Raw genomic sequence first — 20,563 nt, forward strand, 5'->3', positions numbered from 1 at the left:
ATTTCAGCTCCATGCTGACCAGGCTTGCCAGGCTATGCCTCCTAAGAGGCATATCTGGAGATGCGGCCAAGTCTAACCAGGCTACATCTCCAGGGAATGTGACAAACGTAGATGTGTCCTCCTCTACAGTAGTGAGATTACATTTGAGTGCTCCTGACCAACTTTTCAAGTGTAAGGGGACATAAGTAAATGTATCTCTATTTTATTGTACTTGTGCAGTTCGGAAAAGTGCATTCAATACGTGAAGAAGAGAAGCATATGACTACAGACTGGAAGGAATAGTTAAAGAGAAAAAATAAATATGTTTTGAATCTTCTTTTTACATTCACAGAAAAGGAAGTTGGAAACATTGCAGCAGAAGACAGTGAATTAGACCTATCTGCATTATGCCCTCAGGTAACAAATAGAATTAGATTAAATATACATAACTTTGGTTACCAGTTGCATCATATGTAAATGTTTTTCACTCTAGCCTGTCATTGCCAGGTGTGAAGCCTAATTATAGGAATAAAAGTATTTACTGTATGTACGTATATGTTATACTATAATTTTGGTAAACATACATGCGTTTTTGTGGTGTTGGTGAATGTTTGTGGAAACAAAACTCCTTGTTTACACTATTTTATTAATTAATAAAATAATTAATGTTAAATCTGTTAACATACCCTTTTTAATACAGCTCAGGTTCTAGCTCTAGAAAAATAATTTGGTAACATTGTATACAAATACATATACTTTAATATGCAGTTGGTCCCCCTTTTGTAGCGATAACAGCTTCCACTCTTCTTGGAAGGCTTTCCACAAGATGTTTCAGTGTTTCTGTGGGAATTTATGCCCATTCATTCTGTAGAGCATCTATGAGGTGAGGCACTGATGTTGGATGAGAAGGCCTGGCTCGCAATCTCCTTTCCAGTTCATCCCAAATGTGTTCAATGGTGCTGAGGTCAGAGCTCTGTGGGGGCCAGTCAAGTTCTTCCACATCGAATTCATCAAATCATATCTTTGTAGTCCTTGCTTTGTGCACTGGGGCACAGTCATTTTGGATTAGAAAAAGGCCTTCCCCAAACCGTTGTCACAAAGTTGGAAGCATAGTTTTGTCCAAAATGACTTAGTATGCTGAAGCATTAAGATTGCCCTTCACTGGAGATAAGGGGCCTAGCTCAAACCCTGAAAAACAGCCCTATATCATTATCCCTCCTCCACCAAACTTCGCAGTAGGCATAATGCAGTCAGACAGGTAACGTTCTCTCGGTATCCGCCAAACCCACACTTGCCCATCTGACTGCCAAACAAAGTAGCGTGATTCGTCACTTCACAGAACACATGTCAGACGCCGTCCCCGCTGTTCCCCTGTGAAGCGGGGACGGCCGCCTGATAGTTTCAGCCAGGGGCGTCCTGTTGCTAAGCAACAGGCACACAGTGTACCTGGCTGGCCTCTCGGCATCGGGCGCATGCGCCCTGACACGTCCCGTTGCTAGCAACGGGACGCTTCTTTGTCTCGGCGGTCAGCGTGTCTGACTGTCCCTCTCCTCCTCCTGTCACAGCCTGGCTGCCTCTATTTAAACCTGGCTCTGACACCATTAGAGTGCCAGAGTATCAGGTCTCCTGTTCTCCAGCTGTATTTTATGTTCCTGCTCCTGTTTTGGTTCTGACCCGGCTTCCCTGACTTCTCTTCTGTTTGTGCCTGTTTGGCTCTGTTGTGACACCAGCTTGTCGACCATTCTCCTGGATTCTGCTTCTAGTCCTATATCTGTGACCTCGGCCTGTCTGGCTTCTCTGTGGATCTCCCTTCGGTACCGCCTGTTTTTGTTTGGTTTCTGACTTCAAATGGTCTGTGGTCGGGTTTGGCATACCTACCAAATGAAGCACATCACCAGTGTGCTGAGGGGCTCCTCTGTGTCTTTTCATAAGGTCTGGTCTCTATGGGCTTCATACCACAATCAACCCCTGCTCCAATTCTAACAGAGACAGATTCTTTACTGGAACTATCAGATTAGACTACTTTTTCTTGCTAAATGCGTGAACGCCTTCTCCCTTACCTCAGCCCTTCCAACTATCTTTTCCACCCCCCTCCTTACCCTGCATCCATTCCTTATCCCCCCTCTTTTCTTCTCCTTTGTTTATATAGTTCAAAAATAAAAACAACATCTTCATGGTACTAGGTTAGCACGCAGTTAATTTTGTACTGTAAAAGCGCTGTGAGAGAGTGTTGTATATTCTGTTTATATATATATATATATATATATATATATATATATATATATATATGTGTGTGTGTGTGTACTCTATCTTGCTAATGTACCTTTCAAGAATTTTTGTAACATTGTTCAAGATAAGATGTTATTAATAAAACGTACTTAGAAAAAAAAACCAGTAAGTTCGTGGCTTTTCTTTCCAGATACTATTGGTGGCCTTCTCTTGGTTTAGATGTCCACAAATATGTACAGGCCTGCAGCACATGTGCACGTCACAAGGTTCCCAGACGATGCCCTCTTGGTCTTCTTCTCCCTCTTCCGATCCCAGACTCCCCCTGGACCAGTGTCACCATGGAATGTATTACTGATTTACCTCAAAGTCATGGCTACACCACTATTTGGCTTGTTGTAGATAGACTCATTTCACTTCTTGTAAAGGACTACTTTCAGCCTCTGAACATGCACAACTATTTTTGTAGAACGTCTTCCGTCTCCTTGGCTGTCCACACGAAATAATCTCTGATTGTGGAGTTCAATTTGTGTCAAAGTTTTGGAAAGCTTTCTTTGGGAATCTCGGGGTCAAGCTCAAATTCTCCTCCGGATATCACCCCCAGACGAATGGGCAGACTGAACGTGTTCATCTGGATCTGGAGTGCTTTTTGCGATGCTTCTTCTCTGAGCATCAATCTTCTTGGAGTGACCTTCTCTGTTGGGTGGAGTTTGCACAAAATAACCTAATACATTCTTCTACGGGCTCTTCCCGATTTTTTACTATCTATGGTAGGCATCCTACATCTCCCTTTTTTGCAAGAGGTTCCTGTCTCCTCCGTTCCAGCTGCGGATTCTCTAACACGTGATCTTTCGCAAATCTGGTCCCAGACCCGAGCAAGACTTTCGGGGGCCTCCCTGCGTTAAAAGGGCACTGCTGATCATAATCATAGGAACCTTCCTGTTCTAAAAGTTGGAGAACGAGTAAGGTTATCCACTCGCAACCTCAGACTCTGTGTCCCCTTGATGAAATTGGCTCTATGCTTTATTGGTCCCTTTTCCATTTCTCAAGTTATTAATCCCGTCTCTTACAAACTTTTCTTACTGTCTTCCCTCAAGATCCAACTCCTTCCACCCACATCTCTTTGCTAAAACCTCTGGTCCTCAACAAGTTATTCAAGGAACCAGTCACCCCTTCTCCCATCAAGACTTCTCTTGGAGATGAATATGAGGTGGAAAGAATCTTGGAGGTTCCCTCTCTTCATGGCTAGACCCAGTTTCTTATACATTAGAAGGGCTACGGCCCAGGGGAAAGATTTTGGGTAGATGAAGCTGACCTCCATGCTCCTCGTCTCCTTGCTGAGTACCTGGTTAAGACCAAGCGTCATCCCCATTGTTCCCCTGTGAAGCAGGAACAACCACCTGATAGTTCCAGCCAGGGGCATCCTGTTGCTAAGGAACAGGCACGCAGCATCCTCAGCCGTCCTCGCGCCATGGGGCACATGCGCACTGACAAGTCCCGTTGCTGGCAACGAGATGCTTCTTTGTCTCGTCCCCTCTCCACCTCATATCACAGCCTGACTGCCTCTATTTAAACCTGGCTCTGACACCATTAGGGTGCCAGAGAATCTTTCTCCTGTTCTCCTCATTATTGTATGTTCCTGCTCCTGTTTTGGTTCCGTACCTGTCTTCCCTGACTTATCTTCTGGTTTGTGCCTGTTTGCCTCTGTTGTGACCCCGGCTTGTCGACCATTCTCCTGGATTCTGCTTCTAGTCCTATCTCTGTGACTTCATTGACCCCGCTCTGTGATTTTACGTGGTCTTCTGCTTCGTGGCTTAGTTGCTGTTATTCCTGAATGCTTCCACTTTCTAATTGCAAAGGTGGCATCCTATCACAGTACCATGCTTGAAGTCACTGCTTCTATCACAATATATATATATATATATATTTATTGTGATAGAAGCACTGGGAAAGAATTGAGTAGGAGGTATATAAGCACTAGATGGAGCACTCTCAGATAATACTGGCCCTGGTGGGTGCAATATTCTTATAGCAAAAGCCCAGGGTGAGTGCTGCATGTTGCCACCACTGATCCTGGAACTTTGAGAACCTATGACTTAACATAAGACTGCCCTCAAAATGGTTGGCTAGTAAGTGGATACATTCATCACTATGATTGTAGTTTTGACTGCATTTGTGTTGTGCATGTGTTATATATTAGAGTAACAAGATTGCTTATGTTGCATTACTTTTTTATAGATCTGTCCAGAAACGATAGCCAAGGAACTGTCAGTTTCTGGCACAGAACCTTCAGACTTATCCTGGACAGACAATGGAACGTTCAACCTGTCGGAAGGGTACACTCCACAAACTGATACATCAGATGGTATGACTCCAAAACTATATAGCAATGTAGGAAGAGGTACTATGATGTATATAGTACATTAGTGTTTTAAGAAAAATGGTTTTTGTGATGGCAATACTTAAAATTACAATAGTATGTGTCAAGTGTTGGGCCTGTTTGTGCAAATTTTACAGTAAATGTCCACAGTCTGCCAGATAAGCACCCATGCGTGCTCTGTCACAACACAATCCCAAACCACCATCTGTAATTATGGAAAAGGCATATAGCAAGTAAATGTAGTCAATGGAACCATGATGTATTAGGGCAAAACATAAATGAGCTAAAACTTTGGTAAGATAACATGTGACAACATTGCCATCCTATATGTTTAATTGTTGTCAAAAGCAGCAATAGTCAGTTTAAACTCAGGGGATTTCAATGCTCTTTGAGAAGGTATGTGTCCCCTCTGTTCTTCTGGAAAGACATAATTGAGAAAAGATGGATTAAAAAGATGCCTGTGTACACATAGTCTAAGGAGGTCATGCATGAAGCATACCCATACATGCCAACCTTTTGAAGCTGGCTTCTGGGTGCTGGGAGAGAAGAGGTGGGCGTGTGGGGGCGGGCCTCCCACTATAAAATTCTGAAATTCATGGCATTGCATAATGGAGGGCGGGGCTTAATGTCAAGATTAAGCCCACCCCCCAGTATTCAATGCCGTTAATTCCTCGAAATTCGGGAGCCTCCTGGAAATTCCAGAAGAGTAGGCAAGTGTGAGCATGCCTGATGCGTGCCCCTAAATACATTGGTTTTACACCAGCCTGCCTGTATGATCTGAACAACATACTTCAAGGTGCATATTTAGTCTCCACTCCCAGGAGATGCATCTGTGAACTAGGGGTGTGCCTTGGTGTGCAGAGAGAAGGACAAATCTCTTGAGGCATGCCTCAAAATTGCCACCTCCTACTACTATAGTAGCACCTCTTTACCTCATTTTAATACTCTCACCCTGCAAGAGGAAATGTTGTTTTTTGCTCTGCAATTAAAAATGCATCATACCAGTGCACCTACTCTGTGCTTTGTTAGAAGCACTAAGGTTCCAAATCTGGTCTTGCACTGTGCAATGTACATTTTGTGCTCTGTAAATAATTTCCTATGGCATATATTATACATTGAGGCTATTAAGAACACATTGAAGCCAATAAGCTGAGGAATATGGACATCTCCTGCATATCTGTTTCAGCTATTTTGCTTAATTATTAAATGAAGACTCCTGCTGATTTTTTATTTTTATAGGATATGGAGCAAATCCATTTTGTACTGTAGGGGGAGAAAAGGGGAAATGCACAATTTCACTTTAAGTTGTGAGGGGGTGCAGCCAAGTCATACTCTAAAATCCATAGTACAAATAAAGCTGGCCAGTATGAGGGTGCAGCATGCACTATTAGCACTGCATGAAACAAATGGTATTCTCACTTGCAAATTTTGCAAGTAGGCAAATATGGACCTAACTGTAAGTTAGCTCATAAATGTGCAAAGTAGATCCATAGGGTCTGATTTGCAAATATAGCCCATATGCTATCTGTAATTATTTTCTATACACTACAGCAGATTGTATATAGTACTTACCTATCCTGCAGCTCCAGCTAACTTTGATAATCTGGCCATGCTGAGCCCTATATCTATGGCCAGTGTCTACTGTCTCATCATGCTGATGTTCTCCACTTTAGACATTTATGTTAGATGGTTCAAAACAATTACTCTGGTTTTGATGTGGCAGAAAGTGTCAGCCATAGATCGAAGACTCAGTACAGCTGGCCCACCAATAATGGCAAGCAGTTAGCAAACACTTACAGGTAGCATAGAGATTATATTTTCATATTAAGGTCTATTTTGCACATTTAAACTTCAAAAGTAAGTCTAGAAAAGTGTATCAAAAATATGCTGATACGAAAAACAAAAATAGTTAAACCTAATTATCTTATTTCATGTATAGGTTTATTGCATTTGTTTACATCTATAGAACACACATTCTACCACTGTTGTATTGCTTTTTAATGCAGATCTTGACCGGCCAAGTGACCAGGAGGAAGCCTTCTCTAGAGACCTGGCTGAATTCCCCTCTCCAGAAAATGGTTCAGGATCCAATGATGAAGACTCAAGCATAGGACTGCCTTCCAAGCCAAAGAGCAAGCATCAAAAGAGTCACAAATCAAGTCTTGAGACATGTTCAGCAGCAGCACTGTCAATACTCCTGGGCAGTGAGCAGCCATACGATTTAGTCACTGGCATGGCTGGCGAGGCCATCAAAGCTGCTGTCTCAACAGCTATCACAAACCAGTTACAATCAGTCTTGATCTCCCCACAACCTCCAGCTGCAAGCTCCATCGAGGATACTGACACCGAGGAAGCTGATGATTTTGAACTTTTGGACCAGTCAGAGCTTGAGGACATAGATGACGAACTGGGACATTCATCAAGCAAAGAACCCGAGGGCAAGAAGCCATCTACAGGATTTCTCTCCAGTCTACTTGGGGGTCATTAACATATAAAATTTCCCACTCCTATTAATATAAATTGTGAGGAAAACAACAAGGAAACCTCACTGAAAGAAACAAATAAATAAAAGATTTTAACGTGCAGCAAGAGTAATTAGGGGAATTTTAAAATCTGTTAGCTTTAAGTATTGCACCCATTAGAATTTTGTTGTCACTTTAGGCTCACTCCAACTATCAGCTATCTCACAGATCTTTTCCTTATTGCGCCTTGAAATTGTCGCATGGAGTTGTATATGTACTTATGGCAGGTTTGAACGAGTCATAGCTCTTATATGTTAAAGGAAAGGAACAACTCTGAAGATATCATTTATTTTCCCTTGGTGCATATCAAGGTTTACTAACAGATGTCTTAACTCTCGAGAACCCTTGTGAACAGTCCGTCTGGCCAGAAAGAGTAGTACTATTTACAAAGACTGAAAGCTGTTTGCAGGTTGGTATGAGGGTGCAAAATGTAAACATACAGAATCACTTTGGTTATGTTAATACCTGCAAATATCCAATCTCACTAAATGGCCATGTAGGGTCAGTTATGCTGTATGGCCTTATTTGTTTGTCTTTGCACTTTGAGACATCAGATAGATCAGTGGATGTTTAGTAAAGCAAATTACAACCACATCCTTATTTAAAAGAGATGTATCAGTAATAACATGTTCCCTCATACATAGGGTAAGACATTAGTTTACATACCGAGTACAGGGTCCATTCAAGACTTGAGCTGGTCTGCAGGGTTTTAATTATATTTTTTTAACTTGCTCAATTCAAAGTCTCCAAATGTCACTGTTGCCAATGTAACTCAGTAATCACTATTCAGAAGTTTCTGGCAATTCCATAAGTCGTCTTGAAAGTTGTAAATTCACGTAGGTGCCTCTAACACGTTTCATGCAAGGATGAGGACAAGTCACTTTGATTCATATATATCTATCACAGCAAAGATATAAGTTGCTGTTAAATGCTAGACATACCCTGTAAGGCTTATGTATAGCAGAGAATTTGTATTTGTGTTGGTAGTCCTTTCAGTTTTTCCTGTCTACATATATATATATGTGCCATAGGATCTTGATTCATTTTTATTAGTACCATATAAAAAATTTCCAAGCATGAATATTGTAACTATAATATGTGGCTTTTTTTTAAAAAAAAAAACAAAAAACAAAAACCCTTGTGCCACACTTAATCAATAGGTTCCTGCTTATTTAGTGCTCCAAAAGTGGTATATCGCATATGTGAATCCAATATATTATAATCCAGAGAGCACAGCACGCACAGGACTTTATGATATTAGAAAAGCTTTACAAAAGTTTATTCTAACATCCACGTTTCAGTACTATATTGTACATTTGTCAAGACAAGGTAGTACTGCAATTCAATTTCAGAGAAATTGAGGGCTAGATTTACTAAGCTGCGGGTTTGAAAAAGTGGGGATGTTGTCTATAGCAACCAATCAGATTCTAGCTGTCATTTTGTAGAAAGTACTAAATAAATGAAAGCTAGAATCTGATTGGTTGCTATAGGCAACATCCCCACTTTTTCAAACCCGCAGCTTAGTAAATCTAGTCCCGAGACTTTACTATTTGGAACATTAATTTTCTTTAAGAAAAAATTCCAAAAACATTATCATTCATTTACTAACACTAAATTTGGGTGCAAACTGTGCTACCAATCAGACACTCAATTTCCTTATCTATCGTGAATAAAACAGATACAAGTTAGTTACTGATTACTGTGGTTCAGTTAAAATGTTGCACTTAAGTGTAATTTTAGCAGATTAGCTCTATAATAATCTGAACTAAATAATATACCTGAAATAACTGGTGATTTACACCTAACTAAATATGTCCACCAAGCTTTATTTGTCCTCTCCAGCAAGTTACTGTGTGAGGAGGGAGGGTCTTCTCTAGCTAAAGAGAGACAGGCACGCAGAATTGCTCTGCCCAAATTTATTGTGTAGATAGGTGAATTCATGCATGGCGGCAAGGTCAGTGATGTGACAGTAACTCAGATGGCTTCATTCTCAGCTTCTGCACCTGTATCAGATCCCATTAGGCAATGCCCTAAAGATGTGGGAATGGCATTAACTTTCTGCAATAGTGAGGAGGTAAAACTTTTCTTATTGACAGAGCTGAATATCTTTGTGCTGAACAATATATTTTACATTTGTTACTCATATCTGAACATTTCAGTTTAGGGTTTAGTGGTTCTGTATAATCACTTTGCCATCATCGCACATTATTGTTGTGCATTCTCTCTCAATGTCACTGTCATCTTTTGGCACTGCTGCCCTCTGCTGGTAAAATTGGTTTCTTTAAATAGCTATGTGCCTTCAAAAATTGTTATGCTTTATGACAAATAAATGCCAAGTTACAGAGGTCTATAAACTTCAACAGAGGGAACACATAAAACAGGGACATTCAAGTTAGACAAAATGAATGCAGAGACTAAAGCAAAGGATAGAGAAGGACCTGCTCATGAGAAAGCTTACAATTTAATGGATATAATAATAATTAATATCATGGAAGTAGCCTGCCTTCCAAAAGGGCCGCAGAGAAGAAGGAGGGAGAGCACACTACACTTCCTCTTCCTCCAGGTATGCCATGTGACCGCCCTGTACTGTTTGGACCTGTGTGCACTGCAAATGATTCCACTCTTTTTTATGTAATTTAATTAAAAGAAGGCCAACTACTGACAATTGTACAATATAAGAACTAGAGATGCTCAGGATCGGTTTTCTGAGAACCGAGCCCATCCGAACTTAGGGGATCCGAGTAGGCTCGTGAGCCGGCTCGTTACTTACGCGTGTCCTCGGATTTGAATCGAGGCAAAACATCATTGTTGCATTGTCGCATGTTGCGGGTTTTGGATTCCATAAGTACCTCCCTCCCCAGTGCCATTGCTCATACAGAAGCAGGAGGGGTAGCAGTGTTCTTGTCACTTGTCAAAAACTGACTGGAAATGATTGGAAATTAATGTTATTGAGGTTATTAATTATGTAGGGATAAAAAAAGCCAAATGGTGTGTTTTTAGCCAAAACAAAGGGATTTAAAAAAAAAATCAGTAACCAAAACCAAAATATGCGAGGCCGGTTTTGCCAAAACCAAAACACGAAATGAATCCAGATCCAAAACCAAAACATGGGGGTCAGTGAACATCTCTAAAGAACATTTCCATGATGTATAGAAGTCCAGTAAATACATATCTGCCTTTAGCAGTTGCTTCGTTGTGTTCCTATTTGACAGATGTGCCTACCTTGCTCCAGTTTATCTTTAGTGATGTCTTCCCTTTTAGTAGTTTAAGCTGAGTTTATAGTGGTTTATTGTTGCTTGTAAGAAATTCAAAAATCTCTGTCTTGTTCTGTTAAAGGCAGTCCATTTATTATACTACTACATATAGTAAAGATATCAGAGTACTTTTTGCTAGATGTACTAATTAGCGAGTCGGGCTTTGATTACATGGTATTAACAAGTCAAGCGCTAGCAGGACAAATGTGTCTTTCTTTATTTTGAGCCAGTAAATTACGGAACTGATCAAAGTGAATTATGGCTGCTCAGGCAGATTCCACAAGGAAATTTGATAAAAAGTGCCATTTAATCTATTTTTAAAATCATAGTAAGTTCATGAGCAGGGCAGGGGTCATTGAAACTCTGCTGTATATAATTATTTGCCAGCAATACTGCACTTAACATTGGTACTAACCTGCTCTCTTATATTGATAGCTTTGTGGTTTCATTGATTTGTATACATCAATTGATGTCTGTGTTATGTTTGTGAGAATGCTGTACTCTAGTAACCACCAACAGACTGAACATAAGTTGTGGTCCCGACAGTATTTCCATGTTATTTGTTAATATTAACCTTTACATAGCACCAACGTATTTCACAGCATGTTACAGAGAACATTTAGTAGTGCACATCAGTCCCTTCCACAATGGAGCATACAGTGTGACTTCTCTATCACACAAACACACACATATAAACATTAACCTTAGACTATGTTTTTTGGACTGAGGGAGAACAGCAGAGCACACAGAGAAATCCCACACAAACACGGGGAGTACATACAAACTCCACACTGGTTTGAATGGAGCTATGGTCCTGGCACTCTGAGGCAGCAATGCTTACCACTGTGAGATAAGGCACAAACAAATGTATCCCTATGAGCAGGTTTTGAAGATCAATAACGTTAATTCTAATACATTTTATTGTATACCCTTACTGAAGATTAGTGATTTAATTGTGAAAAACGCAGCATGCTTAACACAAACATTACATCTTTGAGAGACTATAGTTTTTCAAGATTTTTGGGCCTTTTCATTTGGTGGTGGCTTTGTCTCTATTACCATCTAAGGAGAATGACCCATATTTTCATACATAAAATGAACAATACCACCAGTGATACCAGGGGCAGGCAGGGCTGGGGGGCATGTGCCCCCTGGGCCGGTCCCAGATTGGGCTACCTTGGCCTGGGTCACTGGGCTAATTGCCTTTTTTTTCCATTAAAATGTGCCTAATAGGCTGCTGAGTCGAGTCTTTTTCACCCCGGGCTAAAATATGCCAGCCCTCCCCTGAGTGAAACCATTATATTCCAAAAAATACATATTTAATTGGTAAAAACATTTGCGTGAGCAAGTCATCTTGCAGTAAGAGTAGGAATCTGTGCCATTCGTATAGTGCTGCATTGCAGAACAAACACCTGTGTCACATATAAACCTGTTATTTCCTATTGTAGATATTATACCACCTTCCCTTATAGTATAACTGACTCCAGGCTTATGAAACGGTAGTGATGACTAAAAATGCACTTTATTATTTTTAAAAGCAAACCATTTTATTTTGCCTTCATACCATGATTATTCTTAACTTGTAAACAGTGAAAACAGGAAAGTTACTATGTTTGTAAATGATCATCTGATTTTAACATAGAAGCAAAATTAGAGCTACATGTGTACTGTATGTTGATTTGTTTTTACAATTATTTATTATATAATTTGCCGAAGGACGCTCGCAACATAAAAATAAAAAATGCACTTTGATATTTTACTAATTTAGGTTGTTCTGTATGCTAAGATAAGGTGGAATCAGAAATGTAAATAAATAAAATAGTAAAAGTTGAATGTTGTTTTTTTTTATAACTGAAAACATTTTTTTATTATGGTTTTCTAGAAATCATAAATAAAAGGATACAGAAATAAACAGGGAAGGGGAAGGACATACTACAAGGGAAGGGAAGGCGGGATAGATGAATGATTGTTTTTTGTATCATAGCTATCAGCAGCTATTAATTTGTAATCATCATTAAGAGGTATATTTCCTAAACTGCAGGTTTGAAAAAGTGGAGATGTTGCCTGTAGCATCCAATCAGATTCTAGCTGTCATTTTGGGCAGCACGGTGGCGTAGTGGTAGCACTTCTGCCTCACAGCACTGGGGTCATGAGTTCAATTCCCAACCATGGCCTTATTTGTGTGGAGTCTGTATGTTCTCCCTGTGTTTGCGTGGGTTTCCTCCAGGTGCTCCGGTTTCCTCCCACACTCCAAAAACATACTAGTAGCTTAATTGGCTGCTATCAAAATTGACCCTAGTCTCTACCTGTCTGTCTCCCTCTCTGTCTGTCTGTATGAGTCTGTCTGCAAGTGTGTGTTTATATTAGGAAATTTAGACTGTAAGCTCCAATGGGGCAGGGACAGATGTGAATGAGTTCTCTGTACAGCGCTGCGGAATCAGTGGCGCTATATAAATAAATGGTGATGATGATGATGATGATTTTGTAATGTTCTAAGTAAATGATAACTAGAATCTCATTGGTTGATATAGGCAACATCTCTACTTTTTCAAACCCACAGTTTACTAAATATACCCCTAAGCCTTTTTTCTAGTATCTTCCATTTGACTGGTTTTCAAGTACCTCGTCTGACAGGATCGGACTGTACATAACAATGTATCTCAGGGTGTGCTCACAGAATCTTGTTGTAATGTTGTGAAATAAATTAAGTGGGTGACAACCATTTGATCATTTTCCAAAGCCTTGCAGTGTAGGTGTGGATAGAATCGATATCTCCTTCACTATCAAGACTTCAAGAGCAGCCAAATAGCACCCATCTAGCCAGATAATTTCTCCTCCTCAGTTAATACTGTGTTCTTTCAGCAGTCCACTCCTATGCATAGGCCTAGAGGTGGTGAAACAGTGCAACTAATGATAATGTGATTCATCAAGGTACGCACACCCTCCTGTGGTCTTCTACACTTAAGGGACGGAAATAAGTAGCGCAAACGCAATAAAACACACCCACCTGCGGATCTTTACACAAGGTACAATCACAAGCGATGGATCTCCAAACGATTGACGGGAAGCTAAGCAATGTATACCTTATGCCCAATGTGGGAGGGACGGAACAGTTAGTTTACACAGAACACAACACAATGCCTGGGGCTTATTTTTACGGGATAGCCCTGTACTGATTAATCAGTGGCAAATAGTAATAGTGTGGAACAGTGTGAACAATGTTTTTCCTTTGCTATTAATTAGCGTAATACACACTTTAAACTAAAACACAAATTGCTGATGGCCTTTCTGTGTTTAGGATTTCAAGTCGCTGTATAGTACGCAAAATGTATGGACATGGCTACATTAAAAGCACATTAATAATGGAATATATCTAAATGTATGTTGTATAAATACATCTGACTTTTATGAAAAAAGCGTAGCATACTCTCCCATAAAGGATACACACACACACACACACACACACACACGAGTGTATACAACCTCCAGCACAGATAAAAGGTTTCTGTCTGGATTAGAACTCACGAATGACTTTAGGGAACGTGGGACGCCTACCCACTAGCACCACCTCAGATTGGAAAATACATGAAGCACACCAACAATACAGCATGCCTGCTACACAGGCAAATGACATGTCATAGTACTCTTCCTCTTCATTATACACACAAATTACTGCCAAAGTAACAATCTCACAGGTAGCTCACTGGTTAGCACTTTGGACTCACAACACAGCAGCCATGAGTTCAAATACCAAGCTTATCCATAACTAATGTGTGGACTGGAATTATTATGCTAACAAGAAACGCAGGAACGTTACACAATGGTTTCATTTTTTATTGTTGATTTGTTATACATGCTCAACCATATTGTAAAATATGCCCTCAGATATATTTGGTATTGTAAGCAAATCATTTGTTGGATGGAAAATCCGAAAAGGCTCAGGGCCCACAGTTCACATGCACATTATTATGTGTATGATAACATTTATTACTATGAATGGACTAAGGGAAGGGGGGGAGTTTGTAGGGGACAGGCTCCTTGGAGTTAAATGCAACATTGCCTGCAGATCGACTTTCATCTGGATCCACGGCGTACATGTAATGTGATGTGCTCTGCTTTATCCAAACAGAATGCTCATAACACTGCAGTACCAGGGACCTTTGCTTCGCTTGCACTTCTGCCATACACCACTGACGCCACTTCTGGGTACACTTTCGATGTTCGCTTCAATGTGTGACTGGCTTGGCTCTGACACTTTAACGTAACCTTGGATGATCACTACAATGACACATGATTTGGGGCAATTGTGATCTAGCTAGGGCATTTCACATTTGGAAATGTATCTTCCACACAGGGCCTACAGATGCCATACCTCTTACAGTAGTGGTTTGCTGGTGGAGGCCACATGTTCCCTTTGGATGACATGCAAACACCAAATAAAATCCTTTTCACCTTTCTAAATTATGATGGAGTTCTAAACCTAAATCCGTCCTAAATGTTACTCTTTTCTGATAATATATATGTTCTCTTTTTACCTTACACCCACATGTTGGGTAATTAGATGAATAAAGGCACACACACCAAGGTTTTTTTGTAAACACACTTTGATTTTTTTAAAAGTGAATCAATTATAACTATTTACATAAAAAAAAATATAAAAATAAAATTTATAAATAAAGAAAATATTTTTTACAGAAATGAAGCCCAGTAGGCCAATTTGAATCTTAATGTGGCAATCACTTGCCATATATGGTTGTGAAGGCCTTCAAGCTCCTCCAAAAATTGCCCCATGTGGGCCATAATCTCGGCCGCAGTCGGTGGTGGGGGAGGCCAATTGCCAGCTTCCTCAATGGGTGCCGAAATAAACCAAAAAAAGATATTAAATATATATCCCCACCTAATTTATCAAACAGACAGGACTTACAAGAGATGTGTACTGTTACATTACTTTCAAATGTTAGGCCTCTAGATACAGATGCATTTGGCCGCACAATACACGTTGTTAAGGCTTTGGTGTTGCATTTTGATGTACTACAATCTGGTGTTCCCCGGGAGAGGGGCGTGGACAGGGTGGTCTTAACAGCATTATAGGCCCCAGGGCAAAGCACTACAGTAGGCCAATACCTACACAACCACTCACAGGAAGTTTTAATCATTTGGCTTAGATTTGAAGTCCAAAAATAAAGAATAATATACTGACAAGTTGACAAGGCTATCGGTCACATTTGTGTTGGGCCTGCCCTGCGTGCCCATGTGTTAAGATGGTTCTGCCTGTGGTTTGAGTGTTGAATGAAAATAACATTTGTAGGTCCATTATGTTTAAAAACTGTGACATGTAGGTCACCATTTAATCCACATGTGTGACAGCAGGGATTTTTTACAAGTTTAATGGACATCGCAATGTTATCCAAATGTGAAAAGCCTTTCCAGTAAATACTTACTATCTCTTGAGGCCTCGGATTCTTCATCCATCACCAGCTGCCCATCGTCCTCCTGGTCTGCCTGGCCGTCGGGATCTGTCTTCCCCTCCTCCTGGCCCTCCGCCTCCTGCTCGGCCTCACCCTCGGCCTGTACTGCCCCTTCAGGCTCCAGGTCAGCTGGCTGCTGCTCCTCCTCCTCATCCTCCTCCTCCTCTACCACTGGTTGGCGGTGCTGCTCTCCTCATCCTCCTCCTCCGACTGGTGGTGCTGCCGCAGTTGGCGGCGAGCAAACCGGGCCCGGTCTGTTGTAAAACAAGGCACAAATAAAGAAGGTATTGTAAACAGATTCTCCAGCGTAACAAACCAATAGTTGTACGATAATCATGTGATCAGACAAATTTAAATAAAATCTCATTGCCAGCTGACACAAATATTAGCTACTACAACAGCAAGGAGCTAAACATGATAAGCACAAAGCATTTCACATGCCCTGCCACAAATGTTTGTTTTTGGTATAGGGATGTGGAATATCTCTGTGGCCTAGTGGTTAGCAATTTGCTCTCATAGCACTGGGGTCAGGAGCTCAAGTCCTGATTCATCTGTGTGGAGTTCGCAGGTTTGCTCCATACTTGCATGTGTTGCCTACAACACTCCCAAAACATACTACTGGCCTGGTAATTTGGATATTTTAGAAATTGCATCTTTGAAAATCAGCTAAGGTCTTTGGGTTTTCAAAGCTGCCTTTCAAATGTTTTGCCAATAATAAAAACACTTCTGGCACTCAATTCTGCAAATGGTTTTTAAGCTTAGGTCAGCAAGTTACAGCACTGGGGTCAAGAGTTGGAGAGCTTGATTCAAAAACCTGCATTAATGTCCTGAAGTTTCTAAAAAAATCATGTGGGAAAGTAAATGTTGAGTAGCTAAATGTAGGAGACAGAAGCCAAAGCAGGTTGGGTGCATTGGAAGGGGAATGACTTTTCCAGTGTGGAGAAAGATTGATATGTAGTGTAGTGGTAGGCCATGTCCAGTGATTTGGGTGAACATAGTTGGATACATATACACAAAATATTTGTTGACACACGTTTTCTGCGATTAATAAAGAACTCACTTCTTGTGATCTCCTGACGGAGTTCAGCCAGCAACCAGGAGCTGGACGATGGTCCTGCTGCGTTTGTACCGCAGGCAGAGACGTCTGCGGACGCTCTCATATGCCTGGAGTTTTATCTCATTAGAGACATTGCGCCCTGAGGGTACATTGTCCGTGTCTGCAGTGAGGCACCTTAGCTCCCTGCGAGAAAAAATAGCTGCCCTCATTTTGCTATGTCTAAAAATTAAATTTTTACAAAATGGAGGACTCTGCACTCTGATTGGTTCTCTGAGCATGTATGGGCGTGCTCACGTCACACGCGGATCTTTCAGACACCTGTGTGTGTAATGGTTGCCTCTCCCACCAAGAACATGGCGGCCGTCGCCGATGAGACGAGTACTCTGTGCTCTGCAATTAGGAAGAAGAGTGTACACCTGGTTTATTAATACAAACCTCCATTTAAACCCACCTGCACTTTGCTTTCCTTCCTGTTCATTTGCTTTTTTTGCAGGGCAGCCCAAGCTGAATATTGATGATATTTTTTTTGCTTTGCTTATTACCAAACCAACAAACAGTAAGTTAAAAAATTTCAGACATATTGTAATATATACCAAATGTTTGACTTTAATAATGTAGGCATAAGTTTGTGTGAGTAAATGGTTGCAAACCAAGCATATAGCTACTACAGTGTCCCTTTCTAGGTAGGCAAATTCCTCCAGTAAAGGATATATTGCATTCTTAATATGTAACCTGACACAAAGGAGCCACAAATCACAGGTGCAAATGGCACGAAATGACTAGTTAAAATCATTCTAGGGATGCAACAAGGTAATTAATGTTAGCTACAAATATGTTCCGTTATGATTATGGCCAAATGTAAAATATATACGAAGGTATTAGCCTTTTAGAATAGTGCTAATGCACAGTGTCTGGCACACCGGCAGGGCTTCAGCATCACACTTGGATCAATGTTCATTCCTGTCCTTATTGCACTAGGCACATATTGTTAGAAACAATATAAGTCTGTAGTGTTGTGTGAGCTGTTTGCTGTGTGTCTGGCTAATAATGTTAGCAAAAAAAAAATAAAAATGCCGGTTTTGAAAATATAACCTCTGCCAAAGAGCCACACCCTGTTATTCAAGTAAGTAGACAACACATTATCTACATCAACTAGTGATGGATGTCCAAGAGCTGGTTTGTCTCCAAAATTGCACTATCCAGTAGTGCTTTTATAAATCACTTTTGTGATGTATAACACTTTCAAAGTACTGATTATTTCTTACCATTTGCTAGCAAGTTTAAACAGGCATAGTTTATATTATGCCACAAAGTATCCCTAAAGACTATTTACACACACACTGACATATATGATTTGAAGAGAAACCCACCTGGAATGTGGCTTTTTTCGATACTTTCCACTTTCAGAGGCCAATAGAACTGCAAATTGTATTGACACATTTATACACCACAATCCAATCTCAAATATTGTCAAAAACTATTTGGAGCATACATTGTCAAGGGCACAAAACATGTCAAGTGTCTGCTGGCTAACAATGTGTGTATTCAGACTAATTTAACTAGTGCTAATTTGGAGTATCTGTGTGGGCCGGAAATGGAATATTGCCTGCCTGGACCAATAAGCAATATAGGTGATGTATTACATATCACAAATAGTTTACAATGTAAATATACCATGAAAAGGGTGGAGACTGGTTTATCTGCTGTCCCAAGGGTGGGTTACACATAATGTTAATATGGCCTTGTAGAAAGGCTCCACTAGCTTCTGGCACTAACGCATTTCCCATGATTGTTAGTGTGGGTTTTGTGTCTGCCATGTGGGTGTTGGGCCACTTTGAAACAAAGTGGCACTAGCACAAGAGGAAGATTTTAACCCTGTTTGGCCAAGGGCCAAAACTTTGTAGTGTTTGAGGTAACTCCACTAACATTTAAGTGTAATTTGTATACTGGAAAAATTTCTAAATGCCTATGTTGCTATGCACATACCATGTTGCCTCTAAAAGGTGAAAGTGCACTAGAAATTGACTACTAAGCAACCAAACACACATACAAACCTCCAAACTAACCAGAATTACAAAAACTGTACATTAACTCCAGAGAGTGTGTTTGTAGGCTATGGTGTGTATGTGGCAAAGGACAAAAGAACCACACATTGATTCAATATATTGCACAAGTACACATGTTCAACAATAGTTACAAAAGCACTACATATGGATTTATGTGTATTCAAAGAGGAATCACTGCACTATAGTAATCGTACAAAATTTCATGACAACAGATTGCTGACACATTTGCAGGCTAGGATTTATTTATTATATATATGAATCCAAATGTGCTAACAAAGACATAGCAAAGAAGTCAATGGTCTGGGTGTGGCAAAGTTCCTTGGCTGAAGAGATGACAATCTGGCCAGACTGAAGAGAGACATAAGCAGGCTTGGAGCTCTGGAGAAAAACTTCAACATGTAGGGAGACACAAATTGCACTACTCCAAAACGCAAACCAGCTTGGACTGTTTCTGCACTTGGCCTGAGACATAGCAAAGAAGTCAATGGTCTGTGTGTGGCAAAGTTCATTGGCTGAAGAGATGACAATCTGGCCAGACTAAAGAGAGACATAAGCAGGCTTGGAGCACTGGAGCAATACTTCAACATGTAGGGAGACACGAATTGCACTACTCCAAAATGCAAACCAACGCGCCCTGTTGAATGTGAAACAAGCATTTACTACGTCAATATTAGCTCGCAACTAACTTGCATTTAGGTACCTAGGTGATGACTTGATGATCAAGAAGTTGGCCACTGTATTGAAAATGGTAAAAAATCTAGTAAGATTCTACACAATATTGTCTAATATTGGCTTGTGTGTTAGAGACATAAAAAAATATCCCTAAGCCATAAGTTACATAACTAGCACATCGGCATACATTTAATTAGCACACCCACACAATCAAGGCTTACTAACGTTATTATTGTATGAGGCACACACAATTGACAGTCACTTTTTAGTGCAGATAACACTATACTTACATTTGTCAACAGCCTTCACCATGGCAACATCCAACAACTCCAATGGAAAGTGCAATACAGGCCAAGTTCTCAAAACAGCCTCTATATATAAAAAAAACACCAAGTGTCAGAAATGTCCACTTCTCAGCACTATAAGTGGCGTACTATAACATATAAGCCTCACATGCCTAACTGAGCAGAGTTATGATACATTTTATTTCAATATATTTGGCTGGGACTTTTTTACACTAGGGGACATTTACATACTACACCATTCTGGGCTTTAGGTGCATAGCTAATACAAGCAGCAAACATGGAAAGTAGGACTGTGCAAACAGTACAAAACTTTGCAACACAATGACGTATATGTAGCCACATTAGCCTGTAGATGAAAACTAACACATTAAGGTGCATTTACTAAAATACACTGATGCGAAACTTTGAGGCATTTACCTATACATCCCACACACATTTTAAAAACATTTTACAGGTTGTAATTGATTTTTAACAATTATGACACATGTAATATTTTTCACTATCCCACCAGCCCACGTATATTTATAACCAGATTTATACTAAACATACATTAGTCAAAGTTACTTTGACTAAGCTTGGTCATTATGTCTCCAGAAAAGTTTTTAATTAGAAATAATTAGAAGTGCTAAAAACT

The 20,563-nt window shown here is 40.3% G+C and overlaps 1 protein-coding gene across 2 annotated transcripts in view; it reads left to right on the top strand.

Annotated features, from left to right (window-relative positions):
• RETREG1 (reticulophagy regulator 1) overlaps positions 1-7,170 on the top strand; it is a 171,861-nt gene extending 164,691 nt beyond the window's left edge. For both annotated transcript variants that reach the window (XM_075212914.1, XM_075212915.1), the window contains 3 exons: positions 332-396; positions 4,444-4,570; positions 6,592-7,170. In XM_075212914.1, coding sequence (XP_075069015.1) covers positions 332-396; positions 4,444-4,570; positions 6,592-7,073 — 674 coding nt within the window. In that variant the 3' untranslated portion in view covers positions 7,074-7,170. The remainder of the gene's footprint in view (positions 1-331; positions 397-4,443; positions 4,571-6,591) is intronic.
• The last annotated feature ends 13,393 nt before the right edge of the window (positions 7,171-20,563 follow it).

This window comes from Mixophyes fleayi, chromosome 5 (genome assembly GCF_038048845.1).
Source record: "Mixophyes fleayi isolate aMixFle1 chromosome 5, aMixFle1.hap1, whole genome shotgun sequence".
NCBI lineage: Eukaryota > Metazoa > Chordata > Amphibia > Anura > Limnodynastidae > Mixophyes > Mixophyes fleayi.